Raw genomic sequence first — 20,521 nt, 5'->3', positions numbered from 1 at the left:
TGTTTGCGTGAGGTAAATTTCTAATGTTGGTTACCTTTAGGGGTATGTGACCACAATTCAGAATATCCTCACTGCATATTAACTGGTATTTGGTGATTACTCTGCATTTGTTGAAGATATTTGTAAACACAAATATTGAAGATATGTTGCAGAACATAAAAGAGAATTTGTGAGCCTGAAAATGGGAAGATGATTAACATTTTTTTTTTTCCCATATTGCATTTTTAGCCAGTTCCCATAAGTAGCTAATTTGGCTTCAAAGCATGTTAATGAAACCTATTGATCTTTCTAAAATTGTTGTTACTTATTTGACTCTCATCTAATTACTTAAATTAATTATCATTCAAATTTCAATAATGAAATGTTATGTTGGCTATCTAATAAAAATAATATAATGACAAGAGGAGGATAAAACTTATTTTATGCCTTTTACTTTGGAAAATAAGTGCATCCACTTAGGATACTTGATTAACATTTGTTATTCATTCTATCATTACTATTGTACTTTTAGTTATACCTTTGTCAAGTACTCAGTCACAAATTTAGTTTCAAGGATGTAAATGGAATCCACGTGATCGTTTCAGTAGCAGTCACACTTGTTTGGGTATTATCTAATGACAGAATTATCATTATCCAAATTTCATGAATGAAATTTATGGTGCTTATCTAATGTGTAGCTTTTTCTCTTTCTTTTCACAAGTATTCCTGATATCTGATTTCAAATCTTACTAGTTCATTATGCTCTAGGTCTGTCTTTTCTAATATGTAATCATGCTGATCACAACAGCAAGTTTGTCATGTCCTTCATTATCACCAGTACTGTATCTTTTTCATAATGTATAGCCAATATTCGGTTTGCATCTCTTTGTATCATCTGCTTGATATACTCTTGAGGATTGTCTGATTTTAAGACTAGATGCCTTTATTGTAACTGTTTTACATTTATAAATAATACATTCTGTTTTCTTTACTGATATATTATGTTAAAATATATTACAACAAAAAGGATGTGCTCATTACTAGTGTTACTGTTTTGCTAGAAACTCAATTTCGATGCCATGCAAAAGACTTGGCAAAGGCTATGGATCTAGCAATGTATGATGGAATTCTTTGCATTAGTGGAGATGGTATACTTGTTGAGGTAAATGAGGAGTCTTTCATGACTTGTAAAGGTCATATTCCAAGATGCCTTGTTTTAACATTAATCTTGATTTAGGATTACACTTACTGAATTGGATAAATGGTACATGTGTGTTTTAACATATAATGTTTTATATGCAGTGTAAACTTTTTAGGATTGCTATAGGACTGAGAAAGTTAAAGAGAGCTTCCATCGATAATTTGATATGTTGTTGGGTAGTTAATGAGAGAAATCAATGCGAGCTTATCATAATTCACATCTATTGAAATCTGTTCTTTGTAATATGTATCACTTATATGCTTCGCCTCAACCCTTGAAACAACTCAATCCCACATTTTCTCGATTAGAAAAATTGATACCAAAAGGATATCCATGTTAGTAGAGAATATCACCCCTAAAATTGATTTTTAAATATGTAAAAACCATTGTTAATATTATAATAGATGATTATAAATGCAGTTTTTGTTACTTTCATAATGGTGATAGTATCTCCTTGGACCTTTCTAGATTGCATATTGTACATGATGACACAAAAATAGAATCGAATGAATGCCACATGATCTTGGGGTATTTTTTGTAAGAATTACAGTAACATATAAGATTCTTATTTCAAGTGTTTAAAATAATATATGTTTACTTTTGTTTTCTAGTGAATTTAATATAAATCATATGATGGTCTAGGTTGTGAATGGTTTGTTGGAGAGATCTGATTGGGAGAATGCAATAAAGATGCCTCTTGGAATTGTACCAGCTGGTATGAAATTTATCACTTCATCTTTGCAGCATTTTTATGTGTAAGATCAAATATTAACAAAAAATAAAGCATCAACCATGTATTCATAATTGTTTGTTTCTAGTGAAGGATAATCTTGGCCATTATATGGCACCATATGTAAACTTCATAAATGCATAACTTTTAATTTGATGTATAGAGAGATTATAAAGTTTCATATAAAATTTTGTTTTGAGATACGCCAGTTAATCTGTTTCTCAGCAATATCGGTTGTAGCTTTCCAGCTTTTGCTACAATTCTAAAGCAAAAAGCAATAATTTGTGATCTGCTTTGGCAAGATACCTATCCTAATATTGTTAGTGCATTGGAAAGATATGATCAGGCTATTTTCATCACATGCTTATCTTCTAATTAGTGCATACTAGATTGGAAGTTAGCATTGTACATCTGATGCAGGGAGGGATGAGAGTAGACTAGGGCCAAAGGCACACCCAGCTTTCAAAACCACCTTGCAAGAGTTAACACAACAGAAACACAACACAAAGAACAACCACCAAAGGAGGAAGAAGAGAAAACAGTTATGGATTCATCAAATAATCAGCATACATGCCCAGCTGTAAGGTCTTCTGGGTTATAGCTAGATCAATTCAATTACAATCCTTGATGATCCCACTTTGCATTCTTGCTCCTATCTCTCTAAGTTGTCTCTCCCCTAAGACTCAAACCAAGATCTTCTTAAATACATGCACAGCCACAAGTTGGCCTATTGCAAATACAACTAAACAAACTCTCATATTAAATGCGGGCTAAGCTACAAGTCAGCTCGCAATAGATATCTAACACTAAATTAAATGCAAAGGTCAGCCTCAACAGGTAACCGAACACAGACAACTTGGCACTCAAAGGCTCGAAGAGACATTGACACTCGGTATTAACACGAACTCGGCATCCATATGAACTTGGCATCTAAAGGATGACTCGGCACCCAAAGAACGCTCGGCAGTAACTGAGAACTTGACATCAATCAGGAAGCTTGGCACCCACTAAACACTCGACATCTACTGAGAACTAGGTAACAACTGGAACTTGGCAATAACTGAAAACTGACACTCGGCAATAACTGGAACTCGGTAGCAACTGGCAGAATGAACAAAAGTGCAAGATTACAAGGAAACCTAGGATGCTCCTGCATCAGCATCTCTATGAAGATTGTTATTTAATATAAAGCCTCTATGTAAAATGTATATGCTTTGTCTACGCTGTATATAAAACAACTATATTGCCAGTTAGCTGTTGAATTAATCAAAACAATGAATTTAAGTAAATGAAAAAACTCTACCTTTCCAAATTTGTAGCCTTCAATTATTATTTTGTTATTTATGGGCAGCTTTCTTAAGGGGGTCTCCTACAGCAAGCAGTTTTCTAGCTTTTTTAGGACATAAAACACTATGTTCAACCTTTTTTACCTCTAATATGGCCTCAGCTATTTTGAAGCATGCTTGGTTTGATGCATATCTGTAATAATTTCAATACATAACATACGTGTTGTATATAGTCATATTCTTTATAATTGGGAAAAATAATCTGTTGTTGATAATATAATGGCTGAAATATTATACCTGGAAAGTTAAAATACACTAGATTAAATTCAAAGGAGCTGGTAGAATGTCAATTAAGCGCTGATAGTACTAAGTCCAGTTTTATATTTAGAATTGCATTTGCTAGATCTAAATAATATCTCCAAAGATCATGGATTGAGAGATATAAGCTTTTTAGCAAAATGGAAACAATTGCATGCTTTCAAATCATATGGATAACAATTTTATGCTGTCAAATCTATGGTGTGTCATGTCCCTCCAAGGGATATATTATTGCTCTGCACACTGATAATGTAACTTTAAACTTAATTTTGTCATTGGAAGGAGTGTATGAGAATGTAACCATTAATGATGCTTTTGAGGCCAAGACTTCAGATCTTGTATGAGTGCCATGATCTTATCTGGATACAAGAATATAAAAATAACTGAATCAACTATAAGTGCTAGAAACCAATGTAACGGGGAGATGCGTCTTCCCCCCTAGGAGACATGTCTTAGAGATGGAGACACATCTTAGAGACTTTTTGCGACTCTGGAGATTTCAAAAAAGGTTGAAGATTGCATAATGAAGTCTCCGAATCCAAAAAGTGAAGTCTCTCTAGAGTATCCTAATAAAAAAATAAATGTAAAATATAATAATAAATTATATTATGTATTTTGGCCCTCATTTTAATGTTTTTTAATGCAAACATTAAAACCAATGACAATTTAAATGATTTAATCATTTTAAGATTTTATTTAATAGCTTAAAAAACATTAGAAACACTTTTAATTTATTTTATTTTTATTCCAAAATCCAATCCGACCAGCAATAATTAGAAATATTAAAAATTTTATATAGATAATAAGTTAATAACATAGAATCCAACATGGAGAGTGATGCTTTTTTGGAGAGCATGATAGTTGAAGACCTTGAGATGGATGATCACAACCTTGTGGACTAGATGATAGTATCACCATCATACTAGATACTAGATAGATTTCTGATTTTTGTTTATAGTACTGAGTTTTTTCATTTTTCTTTGCATATCAGAGACTTAGCATCAAACTATATATATTTTTAGTTTAAAATTTGAATATGTAATGATAATCTCAGCTATTATTCATCTGATATGATGATGATCCGATGTGATATTCAAAAATCAGATATGACTATGAGATACAATAATGTGATTATGTTAGTTTTGAACTATTTGACTCTATATTAATGTGACATTACTATTAGTATTTACTTTAGTCTTCGAGTTTTATAGTTTTACTATTTTGTATTTAGTATTAGACTCTTTAAACTATTGAAAAAAATTGTCGTCTCCAAGTATCCCCATCTCCTATTTTTGAAAGATAGCTGTACCAGTACCAGTACCAGTACCAATACCAGAGACCTCCAAGTCTCCCCATCCCCTGATAACCTTGCTAGTAACTGAATTTTTTTATTTGCAACTATGTTAAAAACCTGTTTTTCAGTTAGACCATTTGGTTGTTATAGCCTTTACAGTTTTTACACTCGATAGTTGTTTTCAGGCACAAATATAAGATGTTTTAAAAGCTTTTGTATTTCAAATTTAATTCAAAATTTTAATAAGATCTAGAATACTTAAAACAATAGCACTGCAATATCAGGCAAACTCTTTGAAAACAACTTTTACAATTACCAATAATCTTTTAGATTGTGTATAAAATAATAGGTATTTGTGCCAAAACTTGCCGAAAGGAGTCAAGAATAATACGACTATTCTGTATACAGCCAAGGATTTAGTCTCATAGACTAGTTGCAATGACATAGCATGAAGAGGTACTCTATTTCAGTTATTCATTGTGCAGCATGAATATGGTCATTTCATCTCAGGTGGGAATGGCAGAGTTTTTGGGCTGTATGACAACAAATTCCTAACATTCAAAAGTAATTTATTAAAAATAGATTTACTATGTCATCTATGGCAAAGATATTTGAGATTTCATATTCAAAGATATTTTGCAACAAGAATCACTACATTTATCCAAGTTTTGCATGATAAAATTTTATATTATCTAGATCTTACTCAGATAGCAAGTAGTTCCCCAACTCTTTGACAACATTATAAATTTTAATGATTAATAATTCCTGTGCACTATATTTTTTGTAATCTATGCGAAAAGTTTCTGATGCATTATTCCATTGTGAAGGTGCGAGTTGGACAACTCTTTAATTTTTCTACCATATTGGAGTTACCATTTAAATATTTTATTTTATCCTACAGGTACAGGCAATGGCATGGTTAAATCTTTGATGGATCATGCTAATGAGCCTTGCGTTGCTATGAATGCAACTTTTGCAGTTATCAAGGGTAGGTACCTTTCATTTTTGGTTCTGGTCTAGGTTAGTGCTGACCATTTAATTCATTTTAGTATTCTTGTCATATAGGCTTTCTTTTCTACGAGTTGATTTTAATTGGCCTGAGAAATAAGCTTTGACATGAAAGGAAGGAAGAAATAAAAATAAAAATCTAGAACAAGTTAAGAAATTAAAATAATTTCAGAATGGTATATTTAAGTACTCTTGAGCTAAGGCATAATTTCTTTCTAGGTCACAAGCAAGCATTAGATGTAGCTGTTGTTACACAGGGACAAGTGAGGTCTTTCAGCGTGTTAATGCTTACATGGGGTATGTGCAAATGAAACATTTGATATTTAGCTCTATGTTTATATTAAATGCCGTGTTATAAATGAGGGAGCTGGTATGATAAGTAGCTTTAATGAAAAATTTGCTTATTCTTGCCCAAATATTTTGCAATATGCTGTTATCCCCTTGTGGGGAGTCTTATTGACTATTCTTTTTCATAGCTTAATTGGGTATATTGTAGCCACATTAAAGCTCTAATTACAAGATAATGAACTTTCCAGGACTTGTAGCTGATATTGATATTGAGTCTGAGAAGTATCGATGGATGGGGAGCATGCGCCTTGACTTTTATGTATGTAAAATTTTCTGTTATGGTTTTACTTTCTGCCTTCTGTATCAGAAGTTACTTTCTCTGTTAAATAAAATTATTTTCTATTGAGACATTACATGCTAAGGATTTGTCTGCTCTTGAAAACCTCAGTAATTTTTTTTTTCTTATTTTCCAAAATTTGAGAATTTGTTTTTCCTAATGATTTTCTCTATATAAATAACTTGAGCAGCAGTTTCAAATCTTGGTTTTTAGAAAGCTTCTAGTTGAACTGTGAGAAATATGAATGCAATTAGACTGGTATTTTATTCTATTTCTTTAGTTTTTTTTTTGATTGGTAAAGGCTTAGTGACCTATATATATTATGTTTCTATTCCTTTAGTTTGTTATAAAGATCAGACGTATTTTTTCATGGATCCTTTAGTTGTGCATCCTATATGGACCCCGACCCAAAAATATTTTAGATATTAGAAAAGGCCCAAGGTCATCTAAATAAAGACAAACATGGATGCCATTTTTCTAGAGAATGCAGAAATATATCTAAAGTAGCCATCTTTCTAGATGCAGCTATCCAGCTTGAAACCAAAGTCCGCAATCCTCAATCACCAGTTGGTAGCCAGCCCTTTTCAGGGATGGGATGCTAACATCTCTACCTTTAGGTACTTACTAACAATAGGTAAATAATTCACCAAACCAGCGAGGGTATATCTTTTGGGCTAGAACATCGGTTAACACTACATTCATAAGAAGTGCTAAGATGGGCTCCCAACTCGTTTCTTACTTTGAGAAGTGGGTAGGGACACCTCCACCCCTTGTGAGAGAGCATTGGAAAAGCTTCCTCCACCGAATTCTCCAAAGCTGGCTCACAAGAAACAACCAAAATTGGAACAAAGACCAACGAAGAAGATAATAAAAGACACATTAGCATTAAAGATGGGATGGAAGAGACTTAGTAATATATACTAAGTAGTACTAAATCTTGAGAGGGTCGAAGAGAAAAATATCATAAAGAACCTTAGATTGAAAGGAGGAATTTGAAGATAAGAAAGAATTGGTTAGGTCTGAAGCTGCTATAGAGTCAAATGGAGGAGAATACAAAATATCAAAGTTAACAAACACTGAGTACCAGCAGCTTAAGGCAAAGAATGACTAGTCTTTGAGAAAACAAACTATCGCTAGAACTCAGCAAGGGAGATTCCATCACAATTCCATTTTCCTCTACGTACAAATAAGCGACAACAGGAACTTGGGTTAGCTGGTGGGCTAAGAGCAACAAGAGTGACATGAGGAAGTTTTTGGATGGACTAGTTCAGATATAATTTCATCATTAATGTGATTTGTATTTACAAGATTACTCTCTTAAGTATAGAAGATATGGCACCTCACCTTAGTGGTACATATCTTAAATTTGTTAGTCTTACAATGGGCTCAGCCCATGTTAACTATAGAAAGTTAAAACTACACGAACATAACGAGAAGACATAAAAGAAAAGGATTCGAATCAAAATCGATTCAGAGAACAACTCTATGATAGAAATTTTAACTTATCTCGATTTAATTTGAATTATTTATTTATTTTAATCTTCCAAATATTTATTAATTAAATTGGTGTTAAAAACATCCTTTTCTCTCTGCTGGCCAACCAGCTAGGGAGGGTTTATGACATTTTCATTTACATAAGACAAACTTTTGTTACAGGGAAAAAAATTTTATCGACACTTCTAATGTCCCAAGTTCAAACTGTTAAAATCCATTTTAGTTTATTCTGTCTATCTTTGAATAATTTGACTAATCAAAATGCGTATGGATTTGGCTTGTTGATTACATACACAACTTTTCCCTTTCACTGATGTCTTCATTACTTACACTCGAGAACTAAATAAATGTACACACACAAGCACAAACTCATGCAGATTCTGACATATATATTCTTGGAGAGTAGTAACATAATTTTATTTATAAATATTCTTGTTCAAATACTAAAGTGTGGGAAATCATCTACTTTTTGTTTGTGCAGACTTTTGTGCGGATATTTCATTTGCGATGTTATTCTGGAAATGTTTCATTTATTCCGGCTCCTGGTTATGAAGAGTATGGAGAACCTATATTCATAGATAATGAAAAAGAGAGAATTCTACAGGATACAAGGATTAGTGGAACTGACGAAATGAAACCAAAAACATCAAATTGCTTAGGAGCATTGGCTAGTTCAGAGAACTATAAATGGAAGTCAATAGATGGCCAATTTATCATTGTTTGGTTGCACAATGTTCCTTGGGGAAGCCAAGATATCATGCCTGCACCTCATGCAGAGGTAAGTTTTTATATCAGGAATTAAGGATAATTCAACCATTCTATTCTCATGGAATGTAATCAAGTAATGAACTGATTTTAACAAAAAAAAAAGCAGACAAAAATGCAATTACTGTATCTTTTATTGGCTCGAAATGCTTCATTATATAAATTGCTATACAAAAATATTCTGGTTTGATTCATTTTATTGCATTTTCTCCCTTATATGCAACTTATAAGAAGAGACGTTAGTATTTACAATTCTAAAGCCTTCTTATATATGTGACACTTAAAGTGACCATAGCAGATTGTAAATCTTTTAGCATGATTATTTATTAAATGTATTTTGTAATGGGTCTTAATCTTTAAAGAAACTGGCATTCATTCTAAATATGAAGAATTATATTATTTTTGGTAGATTGTCGTGGAGTTGTTTTCATCAAATGTTTTGGATCAGAGTAAGTGATCCATCTTCAGGATGATACAAGAGAGCATAACAAGATCAAGTTTTTAAGATATCTTTATTCTCTCTTGTATCATCCTGATGATGGATCATAGAGTGTGATTTGAAACGCTGATGGAAAAATACTCCAACACAATCTTCCTAGAATATTTTATAATAAGATGATTAAACTAATTATTAAGAATAGTATCAAAACTGCAAGATTTTCTTTTTTATTGGTAAATATCCTATGCTACCCCATGTTTCAGGCCATTCTTGGGCATGGCTAAGAGATAGAAAAGGGGATGGCTATGTGAAATATAGGGAAAATTTAAAATGTATAGGGGAATTTTAAATATCCATGCAAAAACATAGACAAGACATCCATATATACCTTAAATTCATATGAGAAAATGGATAAAGCCTCCATATATAGATTATACGACCTTAACATATAACATTTGTGTTGAATTGAGGCATAAATTCAAAATTCAAAAATTAATAGTTAATTCAAAGTTCTTTCGTTAAAAAATAAGATGCAAGTAATAAACTCAAAAAAAATTGCCTTAAAGCTACACTCCTGCCATGTGGTTTCACTTTCAGTAATGATTCAAAAATATGAAAAAGAAAAGTATACTTCTGACCCTAATTTTCATCTCCCAATACTGTACCAAAATCAGTCTTCTGAGTCATTGTCACTATGATGGTCTACCTCATCCAACGGAATCCCAACCAATCTCTCTAGAGTCCCCTTTTCATCAAACTGGGCAATGTCTTCGCAATCAGTATCCCATTGTAAAAATGAAGTTTGAGGATCCCTTGGTCGAAGAGCATTGTGCATGATGCTAGCTTCTCCACTTGACTAGAGGTAAGTCTATTCCTCTTGATGGAGTGGATAAAGCCATATGGGGACCTATTACTCTTTGTAATGGAGGAAACGACAACTTGTGCAAGGAGGCAAGTGGCAATAATCTTCAATTATGGTGTATCCTTCCCTTGCTAAGTCCATTGTTCCAATGAGCTAGTTTGAGCTAATATAGCTTTATGCAGGCTCACTTGGGGTCTATTGAATGTTGGACCATAAATATTTGCAAACTCAAGGAATTGTGAGTAAAATATTGAAGATTCCTCTACATGTTAGTCTGTCTAAAACCTCTTCATTGTCACATGGACGCAACCATCCATTCCTCAATACATACTATTTGGGTTATAAAGCAATGGCTACCATATGGAGGAGGGTGTTCATTGTGGTCCAGCTCTACATCAAAACAAGCTTTTTATGTCGCTCGTATAATCCCAAAAATTGCAAGCTTTTATCTTCCCAAGCATGCTGTCAAATGTCTCATGTATTTCTCCAAGACTAGGAGAATCATGCATCACCATACTACAAAATGCAAACAAAACGCTCAAAAGAATCAATTGACATGTTAGGAATTTTGAAAGTTGGAAAATAGACAATAAAATAAAAATATTAAAATCAGAAATTTAATATGAAATCAGCAGTATAATAAATAATTTTTAATAAAATCAGCAATGTCTTACCTCCTAGTGCACCATCGATTGTCATCAAGGATATTTTGGTTGATGGATTTTCCTTCAATGGAGGTTGAATCGGATCATCTTATCCACTCTGAATTCACTGTCATCAATTGTAGATTCTCATGCACTTCAAGCATCCTCTCCAAGAAAATAAAGTAAGTGAAATATCTTGTTTCAATAGGTTGTAGTAACTTCTTTGCAAATTTATTGAAGAGAGCATGTGGGTGTGGTGTTTGCAAATGGACATTTGAATGCCTCTAGTTTATTCTCCCACTCGCTTCACCCAATCTATTTTCCCTGTCTTTCAATGCATGAATACACGGGGTTAAAAACATATGCTTTTAAGCACTTTTCATCATCAAACCAACTAATATGTGCACCTATGAATGATCACCTGTACAATGTTTGAGGGCCCAATTTCCTACATGGCATCTCTCAAAATGCTATCAAGAAGTCTACATCCTTACACTTCCCTGAAAAATCTATGGCTTTAAGAAAATAAGAATTAGCAGGGCATGGGACTATGATATTGATGAGTGACCGATCTCTAATATCAATACACCCATCCACCACAAAGGAGCAACCTTTCCTAATCTAAGTTTGCCTTCTATCCTCCATTAACAAATTAACCTTGGACTACAGTTTGTCTAGGAGGGTAGTCGTAGTTTATATCTCAAGGATGTATGAATGAGGGACCCATATTGGCTATGTCTTTGTTTGTTTGTTTGAAGTAAAGAGGAATAGGCTACATGAAATGGGATGGCACGAGAAAAAGAAAATTTGGCAATCGAAGACTATAGCATCTTGTGCTTGCACATCAAACATAGCTTCAACATCCTCGCTTTCTCACCACCACTCATCTTCTTCTTTCTTCTTGTTACAACTTCAGTACTACAAACTAAGGAAGGAATAGGTATAGATGATTGTACACTTGTAAAATATGTGCTAAATTTGGCAATGGAAGACTCCATAGAATCTCATGCTCGCATATCAAACATAGCTTCAACATCCTTGCCTTCTCACCACCACTCATCTTCTTCTTTCCTCTTGTTACAATTTCAGTACTACAAACTATGTTAGGCAAAGGTATAGATGATTGCACACTTGTAAAAGATGTGCTGACATTCTCACATCTTCAGTTGTCATTTCTGCCTTCATGCACAATCTATGTCACTCTATCTTCTCATTTTCTTTTAGTTGTGGATAAACTTTAGCTCCACTGCTTCTAACACCCAAAAAATGAGATCATACCCATGTCTAGCTGCCTCTAAAATCTTTCTTGCAAATGTCACAATGTCCTTTGTATGTTTTTTCACAGTTTTTTAACAACATTTAAATGGAATTGGGTATTGTCTGCTACCACTCTAAGAGCCTTGACACTTGTATTTCCTTTAATTTCTTCCACTTTGTTATGACTACTATCATTCTTAGTGTTGCTCATGTTTTCTTGAGATTTAATGCAACTTTAAACTGAAAGAATGCAAGAAAAACAAAGTATAAGAATTCATGCTTCAGGTTTGGAAATAAATGAAGAAAAATTGAAACGATAAAGTCTTACCTTTTTGAAGTGCATGAGAGGATGAAAAAGATATTAAAGGAGAAGTGCATTAGATTCTCATGCACTTGAAGCATCCTTTCCAAGAAAACAAAGTAAGTGATAATGTCTTACCTTTTTGAAGTGCATGAAAATAACCGCTGCTTCGGTCTCGGGAACTAAGGAAACCTTTGTAGGCGTCACCAATGGTGGTGTCATATCAATTGGTTCTCTCATTTGGTCAAATGGTAAAATGGAAGGCAAGGTAGTGGTAGGCACTAAGTGTGGCAAAGCGGGTAACATGGGGGTGTGAATAATGATTGAGGTGTCGACATCGACTTTGTCTCGTCATCTTCGTCCTCCTTTGTTGGAGTGTCATCCCCCTGCAAAGCACTCTCTAGTCTCCATGGTTTCCTCCCATTCACTGTCCGTGTCGCCATGGGTGCCCAACTCATGTCTTAACTTCTTTTGACCAGCCGTCATTTTGCCAGTATCCAGATCTTGCTAGGAAAATATTAGAGGCTCCCATGGTGCCAACTTGCCCTTGGGCAGTACCTCCAACACGTTGGCAAGAATCTAGTGGAGTGCAACTTCCAAGAACAAACCAATGGCATGGTGGGGCATATAGAATGTATGATGCTGCAATGTCATGAACTCGTACATTCTATCGGTGAACAAGGATTCCGAGTCATAAACCAATCCATTCATAAAAACTATTTGTGGCAGAGCAATGTTCGAAGTTCAACTTGCTTCCGTAAGTCGACTCTTCAACACGTCAAGGATACAGCGCTAGGACACTTCTCTAATAAACTCGCGTTGCATTCCTCTGCTCCTTGTTCCCTTTACTACGGAGTTGAACTTGGTAGGGGTGAGTTCTCCAGCAACCATCTTGATCCAATGCTCCTTCCATTCTTGTGAGAGCTTCCGATTCTTTATTTCTACTTTGCGTCCTCCCTGTCCTAGGATACCAAAAACTCTTGTGAAATTTGTGGCTTTGAAAAAGACAATGATAGGATGCTTCCTATATTGAAATGAACTGCTCCTGCTATGGCTGTTGTGTGCTTGAATCATCACTTGAAGGATATGTTCAAAAAGACGAATAAAGAACATCGACATCTGAATTGCCCAATGCACTTGTGCCCCTTGCAATATTTGCTTTACCATGTTTGTTGCAGGTGTTTCCTATCATCATCGCTAACATTCAAGCCCATTAAGTCCCTCAAATTTTACTGTGAGGTGTAATTTCTTCTTTTTGAGTAGTTTGCTCAATGTTGGGATAGACCTTCTTGTTGCTAGAAGTTGCCTCTTGTGTTTGGCCTACAACCTAGACTCCAGAAGGTAAATTTTTTAATCTTCTTCTCCATACTTGAATCATTTGCTTCTAGTTGGACCTTTCACTTCCTTTTGCCTGCTGAATGCATATTAACCGTTTCTTGTTTTGTCGTTATGTGAAAACAGTTAGGGCTGAAAGCCACAACTTCTCTGTTTGGTGCCGTACGCCCCTATCGGCCTCCAACCCTTCTCTTTTCACTGCTTGAATGCAACACCTTCACATCTGCATTCTCCTTCAATTATTGCTCTTATCTTTTTTGCAAAGGGTTTTCTTCTAATTATGACTTTGTGTAGCAATCCCTCTTAACTTTTTTATGTCTGATTTTTATAGTTTGCTTTGTTTCCATGGGAAGTTATTTTCCCTTCATCAAGTCTTTTGTCTTGTCCACATGCTTCTTTATGTCCTCCACGGCCTTCTCCGATGTCTTCTACGACCCTCAATACTTGTCTGTGGACTGGGTGTTGTTCACGACCCACAATACCTATCCACTAGGTTGTATACCTCTTCCACAGGAGGATGTGCCTTGCTCGGTCTTTGCGTTGGTGAAAGTCTTTTGTTTTTCACGGAAGTCTTCTTTTCTTTTCTCCCACGGTCGCTATGCCTTTCCCATGGTTAGTCTTGTGTTCCACGGAGCCTTTGCGCATCCTCAAGCTTGTGTTTGCCTATCTCCTTTGGGTGAATATCCTCCTCGTGCTTGGGTCCTTGTGCCTTGCCACGGTGCTGAATGCCTTTGAAATTTTTTTGGGGAAAGCTAGCGTCTTCCTGTGGCCTCCTCCATAGGCGCTTTAATGTGTCCATGGTGTTCTTTGCCATGGAGAGTTGGGGATTCCGTGAGCGTCGGTTTGATATTGTTTGTGGGGACACATGCTCACAAACTCTTTCTTTCTGCAAATGTTTTTCCTTTTTTCTTTGAAACCCTACCTAAATCTAAATTAGCCGACCTTGGTAAGTTTTTGCGTCGCTCATGGTAGACCTATAGTTTTGAGTCGTTCAAAGCTTTGAGAACTTCTCAATCGTCAAGTGTTCATAACTTGATTGATCAATTGGCTCCAACCTCCCGGATTTTGTACAGTCCGAGCCACTTCACTTTGAATTTGCCTAGTTTAGTCTCATTTTGTCGATTAAAGGTTCAAAACTAGCTAGCCGAGTTGGAACCTCATGTGCCGAAGATGCTTATCATGCCAACACTTTCACCACTGTTGTGCAATGTCGGTAGCCCACTGTGCCAACACCCTTTTCTCATCTAATTTGTTCAAGGTAAAAAGCCTCTTTCAGACTCTCCATGTCGTCGAGCCTATTGTCGATAGCTATTTGTAAACTTGGAACTGTGCAAGCACCACGACCTTCTACCTATACATCAATTGAAATGGTGTGTGCCCTATGGTCACTTTTTACGAGGTACAATAGGCCCACAAACTAAGGGTAATTTTTCCTCCTAGTCTTTGCCCTAAACTCTGTGTGATTAATAAAAAACTCCAACTAAAATCTTATTGGTTGCCTTTGCTTGCCCATTCGCCCGAGGGTATTAAGAACTTGACAACATATGGAAAATCTTTACAATTATCTATTATTGTAATACCCTCCCTTAATGGTTAATCTACCTAGAACACCAAGTTGTCCTCTAAATTTGACAAACTTGTCAGTTGCAAGAGGCTTGGTGAGAATGTCTATAGTCTGATCTGTGGTAGGAACATACTGCAAGTCTATCGTCCCGTCTTCAACTAGTGAACATCTAAGTGCTTGGTTCGTTCATGGAAGACTAGATTTTGGGCAAACTTGATAATGACTTCATTATCAACAAACAGAGTAGTCGGTCATCCTGGTGACATCTGCATATCCTCAAGCATTCGATGAAGCCAAATAGCTTTACATCTTGCCTTGATAGTCCCTTTGTATTCGGCCTCTATAGAGGAAAGAGAAACTACCTACTGCTTCTTACTGGTCCATGTGACTACATCGGAGCCCAAACTGAACACATGTCTAGAAGTTGACTTTTTATCTTCAATAGAGCTTGCCCAATCTGAATCTATGAACCCTTTGAGTTTAGGATTAGAACTTCGAGAGTACAAAAGTCCATATTCAAAAGTGCCCTTCACATAACAAAGCACACACTTTACTACCATCCAATGATCAACCTTAGGAGCTATCATAAAGCGTGAGATATATTTGACTGCGAAGCTGATAGCAGGCTTAGTAGCAGAGAGGTATATGAGGTTGCCTACTAGTTGTCTGTATGTAGTATCATCAACGGAAGGAGAATTGGACTTTGCGGATAACTTGAGTCCTTTCTCCATAGGTGTAGATGCAAACTTGCAATCTTGCATACGGAATTTGTCCAACAGAGCACTGACATATTTGGACTAAGAGATGAATATACTAGAAGACTGTTGCCAAACCTCAACACCTAGGCAATTGTTGGAATATTCAAATATGGAAAGAGTACTTATGAGAGGGGGGGGGGGGGGGGTGGGGGTGAATCATAAGTATCACACTTTAGCCAATAAAACTTTTAATTGAAAGTAAATTGCATGCATGTAAATACATCAAACAAATATGAAACTAAACACATGCATCAACAACTCATAACGCTGGAATTTGGTAACCCAGAAACCCTCCAGGAATAAGAAGGTAAAACTGGGGTGGGGATGATACCCACAAAAATTACTGCAGCAATATTGTTCAACCACTTCTGATGGTCTGCCTTGTTAAAGGTTTTACACTGTGTCAATAGTGACTTGGTTAAAGGCTTTACAAACACTTAATATGAAGTGTCACCCTGTTAAAGGATTTTAATCACCTAATTAAAGGATCTACGAAATAGCTGTTAAGCTAACCTATCACCATAGGATTTTCATTCTAATACAATTGCTAGAAAGTATTAGGTATAATGAACTTGATAGATTACAATCCTTGATTGCTGAATGCAGGCACCTTTTCCGCTTTCTCTGATCTTGATCCTTTTGTGATTTGATAACCCTCGCTTCTGAAAGTAGATTTTCCTTATGCACCCTTGTATGTCCACACATATATCTTTACAATGAAATTTCGTCTTCCTTATAAAGACTTCAAAGACTTAGGGTTAGATATGGATCTACGATCCAAATTGAATCTCAATTTCCCGCTCAATACTTGTCTTTTACTGATTGGTTGCATGCCTTTATCATTTTTCTTATTGGCTGCATGTAGATTACATAGGAAAGATAAAAGATTCGATCTCATCATTAAATCCTTCGAGATTTATGTCGGCTGCAAAAACTGTTTGCATCATAGTTTGTGCAATTTCAAACTCTTATGCTGATATTCTGAGTTACTCGGCTCCTGAAGCATTGCTGATGCTCGGCACATGCTGTTTCCTGGATAGCTCGGTACCTAAACAAAACTGTATCACTCGGCACCTACTATTACTCGACACTTATTAACACTCGGCATTTGTTAACACTCGGCACTTGTTAACACTCGGCACTTGATATAGCTCGGCACTTCATATTACTCGGCACCTACTCTTTGTTCGGCATTGTTTAGTGGAAAATAAGTTAAGTGTATTGACACTCAGTTGTCAAATTTATTCTTTAAGCTAACAATCTCCCCCTTTGACATGAGTGGCAAAAACACTTAACTAAGATCCTTATGACTCCTTATTAGTTGATCCTATATGTACACTCAGTGAGTTCTGTCTTGTTTCTGCATTCTGACTGATCAAAATTTGCTATCTCAAAATTTGCTCCCAAAATTTGCTATCTCCCCCTTTTATCATACTTATTATTTCATTCCTGTACTTAACTCCCCCATACTTGTTCTCTTCTTATCACTCACCCATACTTATTCTCCCCCTTTTTGACACTTATGTCAAGGGTCTTACAAGGAAATGCCATACTTGCCCAAAAATGTACTATTTACTTCAAGGAGTATCTTCAGAGCTGCATCCCAATTTGCTAGTGCGACATCCAATGTCTTATGCTGGATGGCAATCTCTGCTGCTAGGTGTACAAGTCCATCAGATGAAGAAAGATTGGGGTCTTTCTTGAGGATTGTCTCTGCGTTTATTTGCTCCTTGTGAAGTAGTTCCAAATGAGGAGTTATTGATGATTGAATTTGCATCAATTTAGCTTTTGTGGTTGCCTCCTCTGCTGCTAAGACAGTTAACTCTCTTTGTGTGTGAAGCGATTGGGCAAAATGCTTCTCACTCTGAGCTGGATTTGTGGGGAGTTGCATGCTAGAAATCTTTAGATTGTTCTCCAAGCTCATTATTTTCTGGCTAGTGTCCTGTGTGAATGTGGAAAAATCACACAACTTGTTGTACAGGGAAAAGATGTTTCCTAGTACAATTTTAACTATTTTAATTTTCTTTGCCAGTTCTTCTTGTGACAGTGCTATATCACCGGATATTTTACTATTTACCTTGCCTTGGAACTTCCTTTCTGACTATTCGAGCAATCTGGCATTTGTTTCCTGGTCTTCACTAGTCACCTGGTCAACTATATCGAATAGTTGCTCTATAATTGGTCTTGACTCATTTGGAGACTGTAAGCAAAAAGCTTCTGTGAATATGTCTTTGATTTCATTCAAGGTAAGCTTATGCTTGTGTTCTTTTCTTAGTGCTTCTTGTCTCCTTCTTCTATCCAATGCAATCTGAATTTCATTGATCTTTTCTTCAGTAAGAGTGCTAGATTCATAATATGGGATCTTTATTTCTTCATCAAGCTCAGGAACTCCATGGTGAAGTTTCCTGATTGCCTTTGATGAGCTCGAGCTTGGTGTCCTGATTTGTAGTTGTAACCCATCTGTGCTCGGCTGCTGAAGAGTCTGTGTTGGAGTACCAGATTTTGGTAATGCAACCAGTGTTTGTATTGCAGTCTCCTCCTTCTTCTTTGTCTCATCTTTTTCTTTAGCTTGAGTATCCCTTTTATGATCGCTAGGTGGGGTTGAACTTGTTGGTTGTTCAGATGTTTCTTTTATTTCCCCTGCTGCTATACTCGGCATTTGAAGTGTATAAGTGACTACACTTGGTGGAGGTGGTGATGGAAGAAATAGAATACCAGTAGTTTGTATGGTCGAAGGTGGCACTTGTGCTTTTACCTTGACTATCTTTGTTTTAACTTCTGGATACTGTAATTCATCAACACTGACTAATACAGGATTTGAACTTAATTTTGCTACTAGTGATGATTGGTAAAGGATTTCTAAATCCTCTGCAGTTAATGGATTGATGTTTGGATTTGCAGTGTCTGTAACATCTTTTATTTTTATAATATCTGCAGGTGTGATGGTGGCATGAGGAGGACTAGGAGGAGATATCTGTATGTCTTGCATACTTTGATCTTGTGGCTTAGCTGTATCTTTCTCTTCCTCTTTCTCCTCTGTATGTGCCTTTTCTTCCTTCTCTTCTTTACTCTTCTTCTCCACTTGTTCCTTCTCTTTTTCTTTGGTTACTGACACCTTCTTTTCCCTTGTCTTGGCACTTGCCTCTGCCTTATATTCTTCATTATACACATCTTCTATTTTCTTGTAAACTATTTTCCACAATCTTGTGGATTTTGTAACTACCTCTTCAATTTTATTCTGTAATATGCTGAATGCTCTATGCTTGGGAGTGAATCTATTATTATGCCTTTTTACTGCATTTGTTACTTGATCTTTAGTCAAATCAGGCAACAATCTAGCTAATGTTGACTTCCTTATCTCCTTTTCCATTTGTAAACAAAAATGCCATTTATCCTCTACAATTTTATACAATTCTTTTGGCATAGATTCATCTAATTCTAGAGGCGTGTGCTTATATTCAGCCATCATAGCATACACAGATTCCTCTAATTTATTTTGCTCTTCTTTGGTGAGCTTAGAAAAATTCAGGTTCTTTAAACCTTTCAAATCATCATTCCTAATTTTTGAACATAATTTATCAACAGCAGTCTAAGGTTTGTGTCTTACCACTTGAAATTGACTGTTGTCCTCTGACTCTGTCTTCTCTTCATTTGTCTCAGGCTGGGGAATAAATTTTCTTGTCTTAGACTCGGCAGCAGTCTTCTTTGAGTCTTTCTTCTTTCCTTTTGCCTCTTCTTGGGCTTTTTGTGCTGCAGCCCTTGTGGTAGGTCTCTTTGGTGCAGGAGCAGCTACTTTCTTCCCCTTGGATTGAGGAGCAGGAGGAGTTGTGGCTTTTCTTTTAACTGGTGCTTTCTCGGTTTCTTCTTCCTCAACACTTTCCTCTTTATCTTCTCCTAACCCTTGAGTCAGACCTTGAGGTTTATCTCCTTCTTCTTCAATGTCTTCTCCTTCCTCTTCTGTTGTTCCTTCTTCTTCAATGCCAAATTTTCTCTTGATTTGTCTCACCATTTTTTCTTTCTTCTTTACTGCAGAAGCAGTCTTCAAATCTGTTATCACCCTTGATTTAACAACATCATAGGTTCCAAAAGTTTTTGCATTTTTATCAGCTTCTTCTGCAAGTAGGGCTGTTATCGCTGCAGAAGCTTGATCAAGGTCAAGTTCATAACCTAGTGGCCTAAGCCATCTTACTCTAGGTATAACTGCTTGTATGTAGGTATAATCTATATCTACAAGAAAACAAATGTCCTTTTCATATTTCTCAGTCAATGAGACTGGTATCCTCATTCTTTGTTTTATGGACTTTTTGAAGTCCTCAAAGTAACTAGTCATTTGGGCATCAAAATTTTCACCCATTTGTTCAATGTATCCATTGATTTGTTCAACAATTGTTTTGTCTGGACTCCATCTTACCTTACCCATAGAAGGGAATTTTTTCATTAGATAGAAAAATATGCACATCAAAACTGATCCAAATTTGCACTGAGCTCCCTTGCTCTTCCTTATAGCTCCCAGATTTTCATTAATCTGTTGAAACATGAGCTTCGCTAGATCATAAGTGTGATCCTTTTTTATTATCTTGTATGCAACATCAACTGCTATGCAAGGTACACTGTTTAACCTGCTTGATTGATAGAATTTGTGTGAAATGATTCTCACAGCA

At 35.8% G+C, this 20,521-nt stretch overlaps 1 protein-coding gene across 1 annotated transcript in view; it reads left to right on the top strand.

Moving 5' to 3' along the window:
• The window catches only part of LOC149547319 (sphingosine kinase 2-like), a 54,914-nt gene that overhangs the window by 18,273 nt on the left and 16,120 nt on the right, over nucleotides 1-20,521 (top strand). The window contains exons 3-8 of the mRNA XM_089791596.1: nucleotides 1,041-1,141; nucleotides 1,823-1,895; nucleotides 5,710-5,796; nucleotides 6,036-6,113; nucleotides 6,353-6,423; nucleotides 8,417-8,713. Of these exons, the coding sequence (XP_089647722.1) occupies nucleotides 1,041-1,141; nucleotides 1,823-1,895; nucleotides 5,710-5,796; nucleotides 6,036-6,113; nucleotides 6,353-6,423; nucleotides 8,417-8,713 (707 nt within the window). The remainder of the gene's footprint in view (nucleotides 1-1,040; nucleotides 1,142-1,822; nucleotides 1,896-5,709; nucleotides 5,797-6,035; nucleotides 6,114-6,352; nucleotides 6,424-8,416; nucleotides 8,714-20,521) is intronic.

The sequence above is a fragment of the Cupressus sempervirens genome, chromosome 7, assembly GCF_028749045.1.
Source record: "Cupressus sempervirens isolate cs-2001-9-10 chromosome 7, ASM2874904v1, whole genome shotgun sequence".
In the NCBI taxonomy this organism is placed as follows: Eukaryota; Viridiplantae; Streptophyta; class Pinopsida; order Cupressales; family Cupressaceae; genus Cupressus; species Cupressus sempervirens.
Note: the sequence above shows the minus strand (reverse complement) of the source record. Positions and strands in the feature narration are given on the sequence as shown.